The sequence below is a fragment of the Pinus tabuliformis genome, chromosome X (genome assembly GCF_031772625.1).
Source record: "Pinus tabuliformis cultivar Carrire ecotype Pingquan chromosome X, CPIR1, whole genome shotgun sequence".
Classification (NCBI taxonomy): domain Eukaryota; kingdom Viridiplantae; phylum Streptophyta; class Pinopsida; order Pinales; family Pinaceae; genus Pinus; species Pinus tabuliformis.
Genome location: NC_142308.1, coordinates 571,546,464 through 571,557,429, shown reverse-complemented (window position 1 = coordinate 571,557,429; position 10,966 = coordinate 571,546,464). Strand labels below are relative to the sequence as shown.

Genomic DNA, 10,966 nt, shown 5'->3' with positions numbered 1-10,966 from the left:
TAGCCGTTGGAGGCTCTCCTCAGACTATTTAGCATGCATAGCTGGATCTGTTTCTTCAACTTGTCCTGACGATGAGCCACACTGGTTGGTTCGAAACGCGTCGACAAATGTCTCTCTTTATGTAATTTACGCCGAAGTTCTTTTTTTTCCGAAGAAAAAGCGAAACTTTTTATTAAGAGATAAAAAGTTACATTGCAAATGCAAAGCATTCCTTTGCTGTTATGGAGCAGTCCATAACGCTGCTATGAAACAAAAAACTGTCCTTTTACTAAGGACCACCTGTCCATAAGCTTGCAAAACTGTTCTAACCAAAAGCTAAAGCTTTTCCAGCTATTAGTTTTAAGAGCTTCTCCCTAAAGAGGTTAAACAAACAGTCAATGAAAACAGGTCTCCTCAGAAGAGGAAAACAACCTTTACAGCAGAACGTATTTGCTGAAAAGTATTTTGTTTTATGATTACATTCCCCTGAGTTCCAAAAGAAAGACTAAAAACATAGCATTCTGAAACCAATTTTCTAAATGTAGGGGGGAATCTCTGACACTCGGATCTGTCCATGCTCTTCTGCAACGATTTTCCAGCTGCCCATATTCAGCTGCAGACCTTCCTTAGATAGCTTATCTGTTGTATCATTACGGTTCCTGTATATGTGGGATAGAGAGAAGCTGTTAAAAGAAGTTTTTAGAACCTGAATATCATCAACCAAAGAAATTAAAATATGATTTCTGCACATGCTTTGACCATTAACCCAGTTAATGACATTTAAAGAATCTCCGAAGATCTGAATCCTGAAAATGCTCCTTTGGATGAGCCAACAAAGAAGGAGTTTTAAGGCCGATAGCTCTGCATAGTTGTTCGATCCGGAACCTAGACCAACAGAGGCTTTATAAGTCTGATGAGTATTTGTGTGAAAAACTATTCCTGCACCTGCCCTATTGTTTTGAGAGGCCCCGTCGAAATATGCCCAGGGAATGCCTTCTTGAATTTGTTCTATCCTATTCTGTCTCGGAACTTTGTTCTTCTCTGGTTCAGGGATATTTGAGTAGATCATAATACTTTGAATTGCTATAGTTGTTCCCTGGAATTCCTTATCTTGAAAAATGCTCCGATTTCGAGCGATCCATACCCCCCAACAAATTATAAGAGGTAAGTTCCTCATGTTGCCTTCCGGATAATATTGCCACCATTTGTCCCAGGCTTCGTTCAGATTCCTTCCTACCCAATCTATCTTCTTATTCATCAGTTTTTCTGCCTCTGCCCAGACATTTTTGGCTACTGGACAAAAAAGAAATAAGTGGTTGATAGTTTCAGAATCCGTTCTACATAAAGTACATCGACCCGGTCCTTGCAAATATCTGGCTTGTAGAATATCCCATGTAGGTATTTTTCTTTTTAAAATGCACCAAAAGAAGAGCCTGGCTTTCGCTGGGCATTTTAGTTTCCATAAGTTCCTAGCCCACCATTCAGGCTCTTCCCATCCTTTTCTTGACATGATGAATTTATATCCATTTCGTGGGGAGTACTCTCCTGTATCAACATGAGCCCAAACCAGCTGATCCGATTCCTCTTTTATTCTGACATTTGTTCTGGATAGTTCTTGGATATATGCATTCCATTCGTTCCACCAAGGGGCCTCTAAGTCCAAATCTTCGCCTGATTTCCAAGCTTGTCCCCACATTGAAGAGTGCCCAACTTTCTCCACCTGGTTTAGAGAGAAATACCTTTTGATTCTAACTGTCCTATTAGTCCAGGGGATAGGGCATAGTTTTCATTGCAGCCCACCCAGGGGTCTTTTCCTAACTGCAGATTTCTCCCATTCCCTATCTTCCATGCCAACCCTTGTTCAACTACTTTGAAGGATTCCACCGTTGCTTTCCATACCACCGAGACATTCTTCTTTTTCTTGTTTTGGCTCCTAATCCAGTCTTCTAACGGGATCGGATCTATATATTTTCTCTTTACAACTCTTGTCCATAAATTTTCCAACTTTATGAGCCTCCATCCTGATTTGGCTGCCAGCGATAGACTGAAATCATAAAGTTTTTTTATTCCCCATCCTCCCCATTCTTTTGGTCTTGCCACTTTATCCCAGGCAACCCATGGGAGAACAGAATCTTCCTTCGAGCCTGCCCAGAGAAACCTACTACATATTCTTTTTATTTTCTCCAGTATCCCTTTTGGTACCCAAGTTAAAGCTGCCCAGTAAACCGGCATGGCTAAAAGCACTGCTTTAATTAGGGTCAATCTCCCTGCTCTGGACAGCCATTTGTAGCTCCAATGTGCAATTCTGGATTCTATTTTGGCTATCAACCAGTTCCAGTCTTCTTTCCTGTATGCGTTAGGCTTCAGCCAAAAGCCTAAGTACTTAAAAGACACATCCATATTGCATATATCAAAAGGAAAAGATGAAAGGATCTGTGCTTTCTCTTGTCTGTTTAAACCTTCCTGAATTATCTGAGATTTTCTGTAATTTATGCACATTCCTGTTGCTTTCAAGAAAAGGTCAAAAATGAGTTTTAATTCCTTTATTTCATTGGAGGTTCCATTTGAGAATACCAAAATATCGTCAACAAAAAGAAGATGGGATATGAACATATTTACCGCCACTTCTATCCCTTTTACCTTGCCTTCCCTTTTGGCCTTTTTAATCAGCTGGCTTAGTCCTTCAGCAGCTAATAGGAAAAGCAGGGGTGACAAGGGGCATCCTTGCCTCAAGCCTCTCTGTCCTTTGAAGAAAGAAGTGGCTGCCCCGTTTATGAGGACCGCATAACTGACATTTGAAAAGCAGCCCATGATCCAACTGATAAAATCCACTTTGAAGCCTAAATGGGTTAAAAGCAGCCTGAGATAATTCCAGTTAATTCTGTCATATGCTTTTGTTAAGTCAATTTTTATTACAGCTCCCTTCATGTTCTTCTGCTTAACACTGTGCAAGGTCTCCTGCGCCACGCCTATAGCTTCATGTATCTGTCGCCCATTTAGGAACCCAAATTGTTCGCTGGATATGCATCTTGTCAATATCGGCTTTAAGCGAATCGCAATCACTTTGGCAATAATCTTGTAAATACTATTGCATAGTGAAATGGGCCTGAAGTCTTCAAATGTTTCAGGGTTTTCCTTTTTAGGGATGAGGGCTATAAAAGTTGCATTAAACAGACTGTATACCTCTCCCTTTCTTCTGGATTCATCAACCACCTCAGTTATCTCATAACCTATCAAATCGAAAAAATGTTGGAAAAGCTCAATGGTCCACCCATTCGGACCTGGGCTTTTGTCTTTGGCCATTGATTTGATGACATAGCTCACTTCTTCCTGAGTGACTTCGCTCATCAGTTCCTCTGCTTCTTCCCCTTCCACATACCGAGAAAAACATTGAGCGGTCTTGATTATTTCAGCGATTGTAATCTCTCCTTGGTCTGAATACAAGCTTTGGAAGTGCCTTTGCCCAAGCGCTGAAAGGGACTCAAACGTCTTTATCTCCCTACCCTCTTCATTCTTGAGGTTCCAGATAGTGTTTACAGATTTCCTTCCTTTTGCATAGTTATGGAAGAATTTCGTGTTTTCATCCCCTGACTTAAGCCAAATCGCTCTGCTCTTTAGCCTCCATTCCTCCTCTCTTGCCAAAAGTATTTGGGATTGGCGTTTTTCCAGGGAAAGGATCTTCTCTTTTGATTCTTGAGTTGCATAACTATCCTCTTCTGTGCTTTCCAACCTTTGCAATTCCTCTGTGATCCTAGATAAATCTTCATTCTGTTTCTGCTTCCTGTCTTTTGCCCATTCAATAGTAGCTTTCTTTAGTTTCTTTAAGTTTTCCATAAACAGATACCCCTTGTCCTCGGTTGTATTCCTGTCTGGGTGTTGCCATGTTTCTTTGAACAATTTTTCAAAGGATTCCTCTTGCAGCCATGTAGCGTTGAACTTGAAAGGAGCTGCTGGCTTAAGTGGAGGCCTGGATATTTCTAGAGAGATTGGAAAGTGATCCGAGAGTCCTCCCTCTTCGACCCATTGTCTAAACAGGGACACTCTGGAGGATAACTCTTCGTTTATAAGGAAGCGGTCCAGGCGTTTTGCAACTCTTGCTTCTCCTACTCTTCTGTTCCTCCATGTCGGCTTGATCTTGATTGGATTTGCATCTATCAAGTTGTTAGAGATTAAAAGATTGTGAAAAAAATCAGAGAGTGAGTCCTCTCTGGCTGTTGGGCCCCATGCCTCCACCCTACCAATTGAGAAATTCAGATCTCCACCCAAAATTAGATTTTTGTCTTTCACCACCGATTTTGACAGAAATTCTGTCCAAAAGGATACTCTTCCCTGACAAGGCCCATAGATATTAATCAATGTTAAGGGGAATGCGAATTCTGGGGACTGAAATTCAATGCCCATTGCATGCTTCATGCCCCATTGATTTGTGATCTTTAATTTCCCTTCCCTGTACCCTACCGCCATACCTCCTGAGTGTCCTACTGAGTCAATAGCTGAGAAATGCCAGCCCGGTAAAAGGGAATTCAGTGCAGCTTCTACTTCTACACCCTTCCCCAAAGTTTCCTGTAGTAAGAAGATATCCGCCTTTGAATTTAAAATCATCTCCCTGAGCGCCAGTTTTTTGGGTTTACTGGCTAAACCCCTACAATTCCAGGATGTGAAAATCATTTTAAACCATTGTCAGGGGCCTGCACTGCTCTAAGTGCCCCGAAAATTGATAGTTGTTTACCATCAGCTACATCATGTTTTGCTTTGACTTGGGCCTTGGAAAGCTTTGATTTCCTTCCTCTAGACTTCCTTTTTGAACACTGAGCAGAGGACTGACCTATTCCGCCAACAGAGTCTAAAGTCTCAGGCTTGTTATCTAGGGATCTAAGATTATAGTGGCAGAAAGGAGGAGCGACTGAGGGGGAAGGCTCCTCATAAGGGCCATCATCACGATTCAGATTTATGGAGGGAATAGCAGCCGAAATGATTTCAACATCATTTTCCATTTGATTTTCAATATGCATTTCCATAAGATCATTATCTTCAGTAATACATTTATTATTTTGTACTTCAGACTTCAAGCATTCATCTTTTATTTCAGAAGGAAAAGATGTATTGCTTGGGTCTAAACCCATGCCCTTTGAGTCCTCGACTTGAGAAGGATTTTGTAATTCTGCCGCTTCCTTGCAGATCTCCTGAGCTGCTCCTTCGATCCCAGACACGATTGCAGCTTCTTCCCTGTTGACCATATTGACTTGAAAAGTTTCCTCCGATGTTTTCCCCTCTTGCATAGTATCCACCTCCATGACCCCTTCTGGTTGGATAGACGAAGGTTCTGTCCTCTGGCTTGTTTGGTTTTGATTCACTACCTTCTCAATCTGAGCAGCTGTCTTCTGAAATCTCCTACGTCTTCTCCCTAAAGGGCATTCCTTAGCCAAGTGTCCATAGGCATGGCACCTATGGCATCTAAAAGGCAAATGTTCGTAATCCAGAACCTGTTCAAAAACGTACTCTTTATATTGAAGATTGATTTTTTCTGCTAGGCCTCCACGCGGATTTAGACTGACTAGAATCCTTGCCATTGCTTTGTTCTGTGTTTGCAAGAAAGACATGTCCGCTTCCAAATATGTGCCCAACCTGTTCCCTATCGCTTTAAACACCGATTCCACCCAGAGAAAGGATGGCAACCCCGGAGCCCTAACCCACACCGGGAAAGCATCTGTTTTTTCATGCACCGCATCGAACATTGGGCTCCATTTTTTGAAAAGAACAGGTATGCTTCCAAAGGCCCAGTTCCTTCCTACCACCCAGTCTGCCGCTGTCTTGTTCTCGAAACGCACCATGAACCATCCTTTGGCTAAGGCCGAAACCTGAAAGCTTTTGATGAGTTCTGACTTCCAGTTTTGATCTCCCCATGAATTAATATAATTTGTTGAGTATTTATACCCCCTCGCCCGACCTACCAAAGTGCATTCAGCCACTTCCAGTGCCTCTTCTATCTGCACATCCATACCCAACACTAGATTTCCTTCGAGTTCCTGTGAAATTATCGTCCTCTGTTTCTTTCTTTTCTCCCCTGTTTTCCTTGCCCCTTGGCCCTCTGCTCTTGTTTGCTGACTCTGTTCAACCCTCTCTTGCAGGTCTTGCTCGTACCCCAGAATAGCGGATCTTGTCGCATAAGTTGTTGTTACTGTATCACTGGTCAAAACATTGACTTGCTCGAGGGAGATCTGAGATGGATCCTGGTTCAGTAACTCCGTTCCTATATGATTCTTTTGTAGATCTGGAATGTCGTCAGTTCCTGCTATCCTCCTTCCTTCACCCCTGATGGGGCTTCCCGATCCTTTTGCAATAGAAGCCCTGGTAACTGCCAATGCCTTCCCGGAACCCTCTGCAAAACCTATTCCTAAAGACGTTCCGCTATTTACGATTTCCTCAAGACCTCCTGAGAGAATTGGCCCGATAGAGATAACCTTACCTTTGTGGCTTTGGACCCGTGGTTTGAAACCTGCATGCAGCTCAATCCCTTCCAATTTTCTTGACTGTTGCACTCCCTTGCTGCCCTGATGGGTTGTTTCCTTCCCTTCCAAGTAAGCTGTTGGCTGGGGTATGCGCTGCTTACTATCCTTTTGCCCTTCCGGAGAAGTCAGGTCGATGCCACAGCTTTCTAACGCTCCAAAATACCATTCCAGGTTTTGAGCGGATGGATCCTTTCCCCAGACCGATAAGATGTCTTCCGGGGCTGGGTCCAGATCCACACCTTCTCTTGGATTAAACATGGTTACTGGGCCGAATAACTAGAAAAATGCTCAGATCAATCTTACTTCTCCAGGATCGATGCTGGGTCTGTGTCAGCTCAATACACTATTCCTTTGTCTTACACTATTCCTTTGTTTTCTACAGTAAAACCTCTTACCTTCCAAAAGCTCCTGTATTTCCCCAGCTTTTTTGCCTCCTGGGTGCTGTCGCCTTCTGTCCAGCTGCCAGCGTCTCCGTCCGCCGGTGTACAGCCCTGCTTAGTCATTTCTTCCTGCTAACAATGGTCTGTTGGGTGCTAGGCCCTCGACCCAGCCCGCCCTGAGTCCAACCTGCGCTCCTCCATCTCCGTCGAATGTTGAAATGACTTGTTTTACCTATAGTTCTATTTTCTGTTAATCAGAGGACAAACATCGAGACGATCATTTACGCCGAAGTTCTACTTATAAATGAAAATATAATTAAAATATCTCTCAAACATTTATAATATCGATCAAATTCAGAATAAAAATAATCAAAATTAATAAAAACCCTTGAATAACCAATAAAAACAAACATAAAGTAGTAAAAAATAAATTAATTAATTAAGGATATTAAATAAATAAAATAAGATGAAATGTAACACACACACAAACATATATATATATAATCAAAATAAGAGAAATTAAAAAGGAAATATAAATTCAATTAAGTTAAATTAAATTAAATTAAATGAAGAAGACAGGGCAGCCACCCAACATTTGCTAATTTTCCAACCATCGTCTCTATTAAGGCCTTCTTTCGATTTCTAAGGCTTCCCTGAATTTTCGATGATGGAAATGACTAGTCCTAGCAATGACTTGAGCCTCTTCAATGCATAAATGACCTAGGCCTCTTCAATGCAGATGTGATACTTAGTATTTTCTGCATGTTCTACCAAAGCTGAGGAATGGGTCCTACCATGCTTGATGTCATTGGATATTTAATAAAATGACTCAACTCTATTATTTATGTTCAACAATGTTCTAAACTTGTTGTTCTTGTGGCGTTTTCAGATTGCATGTTTATTTGTTGTAGCTAGTTCATGTTTTGATATTTCACTATATTTCTCTAATTAAAACATTATAACAAAATTCTAACCATGCTAAAGTGTGATTCCCAAGTGATTTCAGTGGCTTAGATGCCCCAAATACTACTCAAACCACATGTTATGCAAACTAATCATCTTAGAACCCACATTACATAACAAACAAACAAAAAATATTATAATAATATAATTCAATTTTAAAATAATAACCAACGTAGATATCAAATTGATATATAACCTCTCTATCAAATTGATAATACAAGAGACCCATTTTTATATAATAATGTAGCGGCTATTATCAAATTGATATATAACCTCTCTATCAAATTGATAATACAAGAGACCCATTTTTATATAATAATGTAGCGACTATTATACATACTCTATTTTTTTATTTATTTAAAACTATAACTATTTAGCAAAAAAAAACCATACATTTAATAATTTTACCTATTCAAACTTCTAAATAAATAAATTAATATATGAAATTCATATTATCAATTTTTAATTTTATATTAGTAACTTTAACTTATAATAAGTATGCATTGAAATTTCGTTCCAAATAAAAAGGTTATTGACCTTTCCACCTTCTCCAAATCAATATAAAATAATTAAACCTCAAACATTTTATATGAAATCCAACACCGAAAGAAAATTTAGAATCCTTCTGCTTCCTTCCATGTTACAAAAGCTAGGCGGGGAACCTTCCTTCAATCGTATTCCAGTTCCCCATTGGGTTTGCAACTTTCCTCATTCTTCCCTCCTGTTGCATCTCTAGTGACCCTGTTGCATCTCTAGTGACCCTTTTTGGTTTTGTAACTTTGCTGCTTCCTATGCCTTCCCATCTCCACCGTTATAAAATTTGGCTCTGCATGTCAAGGAGAGCAGAAGAGTCATCTGTAGCGCTGCAAGCTGTTATACCTCCAAATCTCCTTTAGGCTTTAAAACTTTGTTATTTCTTCCTTAGTTTCCCGTCTCAACCTTTCTAAAGCCCAATAGTGCTTCTCTGCATTTCAGGGAGAGCAGAAAAATCATGGATTCCACATTGGAACAGATCAAGTTCGTTAATGGGGAGGAAGAAGATAATCCCCCTTTCGGTAATGGGGATGGAGAAGATGATTCGCCTTCTGGCTTTGAAAATTTGCCTTTTCTTCTTTCCCAACCCATCTCTACCATTATAAAACCCAACAGCTCTTCTCTACATTTCAGTGAGACCAGAACAGCTATGGATCATACATTGGCGCAGATCAACTTTGTGAATGGGGAGGAAGAGGATGAAGAATTTAAGGTAAGAGACCAATACCCACATAATAACGATGATCAGAAAATTTGTTTGGATTCATCAATTTGGAGAAATCTACCTTCCGATATATTGGAAAGAGCTCTTGCCCATTTGCCTGTTCTTAGTCTGCTCAGATTTAAGACAGTATGCAAGAAATTCAACCGAGTCATTTTATCAAAGTCTTTTCTCAGTACTCACTCCGATTTGCCCCCGAGAGATCCATGGATCGCTGTGTTTCAATCAGATTCATGTTCCCAATTTCATGCATATAACCCTAATCTCAATGTGTGGCACCAAATCTCACTCTCATTCCTTCCGTTCCATGTCCGTGGCCTGGCTTCTGCAGGTGGGTTGCTCTGTTGCAGGGGGGAACTCAATGGGTCATTGTCAATTGTGGTCTGCAATCCCATCACAAAGCGTTGGACGATCCTGCCCCCGATGATCAAGAAGAGAGTGGTTCCAATAGTGAGCACGGTGGTCAAGGGAAGCGAACTTAAGGTCTTTGTAGCAGGGGATGATGTACTACCTGATGGTCATAAGGATTTGAGTTCTGAAGTCTATGACTCAAGTAGCGGTCACTGGGCTCTCAGCGGATTGATACCCCCGGAAAGTGATCTCGAATTCGGTTCTGTCATCAGTAATGGTAACCTGTACTTTTTAACCGTTTCCCCATATGGTGCCCTTTCCTTCAATTTACAGGAAGGTGTATGGACTAAAATTCAAGCCCCTATGCCCAAGAATATCACTATTCCCAGCCTCGTAGAGTGTTCAGGAAGAATTTTTATGGTAGGGGGCGCTATGAAAAAGACCGTGTTTGACAGCATAAGGGTTTGGGAGCTCTGTGAAAACGCCATGGCTTGGAAGGAAGTTGCCAAAATGAAGAATAAGCTGTTCAAGGAATTACAGACAGAGCAGAACGATTTGTATTTCACTGCAGTTGGGCACGGGAATCTGATTTATTTTTCGATCTATAAAAGGCCTCAAATGCTTGCATTCGATATCTCCACTAGATTATGGTTCTGGTTGCCACCCCATCCCGTTGCAGGGGCATCTGAAGGGAAACCTTTATTCTGTTACCCATTTAACCCTAATTTGTTCTCAGCTATTGACTGAAGGAATCATATATGCTGTGAGTTCCACAGAATAATTGGTGTAGTTTGTAAGTAAGTTTTGGCTGTAAAACTGGATTTTCAATAGGTTTCACAAAGTGGCCTTGATCATAGATGTTGGCCATCTGGTTTGGAGCTCTGTTTATTCAGAAGCTCGAGAGTATCTAGAGCTTTCTTATGTGCTTTCCTTTGTATTAACATAATTGCATTCACCTCAAAATAAAGCATTGAGTTTGGTTATGATTATAGAGACTGGTCTTCTAGCTTGACAGCGTATAAAAGTAGTTTTTTTATAATTAATGTGATTTCTTTTTAACAAAAGTAACAAGCACTGTGAGATTTTCCACTGTGATTGTCTTTTATCCGTGTAGCTCTTCAAGAGTATCTTGAATTGGGAAGTTTTATTTGACTTTTTTCAAATTAGTATAATTGCCTACTTCAGTACTGGTCAGATGTGATAAATTAGAAAGCTCTCCACTTATGAAATGGTTCATATTTATGTCAAATGATGTTTTAGCATTTCTGGGGTTATGTTGATTACTGATGTAAATAACCTTTCCATCTAGTGAATGTATTGAAAGGTAGAAAGATGCTTGCTTTTGAATACAGTTTATAAGTTCCACTCACCAGTTGACATATCAGAGCTATGCTGTTTTTCTAGTATTAGTTTAGAGCGTTAGTGTTAGTCTTGGAATAAGATAGCCAGTGTCCATTCATTCATTTGTTGGTGCCTACCATTGCTTGTTTGCTTCATAAATGACTTGGTTTTTGACGGTTAGACAATGG

The 10,966-nt window shown here is 40.5% G+C and overlaps 1 protein-coding gene across 1 annotated transcript; it reads left to right on the top strand.

Annotated features, from left to right (window-relative positions):
* The first annotated feature begins 8,459 nt into the window (after positions 1-8,459).
* LOC149141302 (protein UNUSUAL FLORAL ORGANS-like) lies at positions 8,460-10,428 on the top strand. Its single transcript, XM_089448681.1, has one exon. The coding sequence runs from the start codon at positions 8,823-8,825 to the stop codon at positions 10,182-10,184; it is 1,362 nt and encodes a 453-aa protein (XP_089304807.1). The 5' UTR covers positions 8,460-8,822; the 3' UTR covers positions 10,185-10,428.
* Positions 10,429-10,966: the final 538 nt, after the last annotated feature.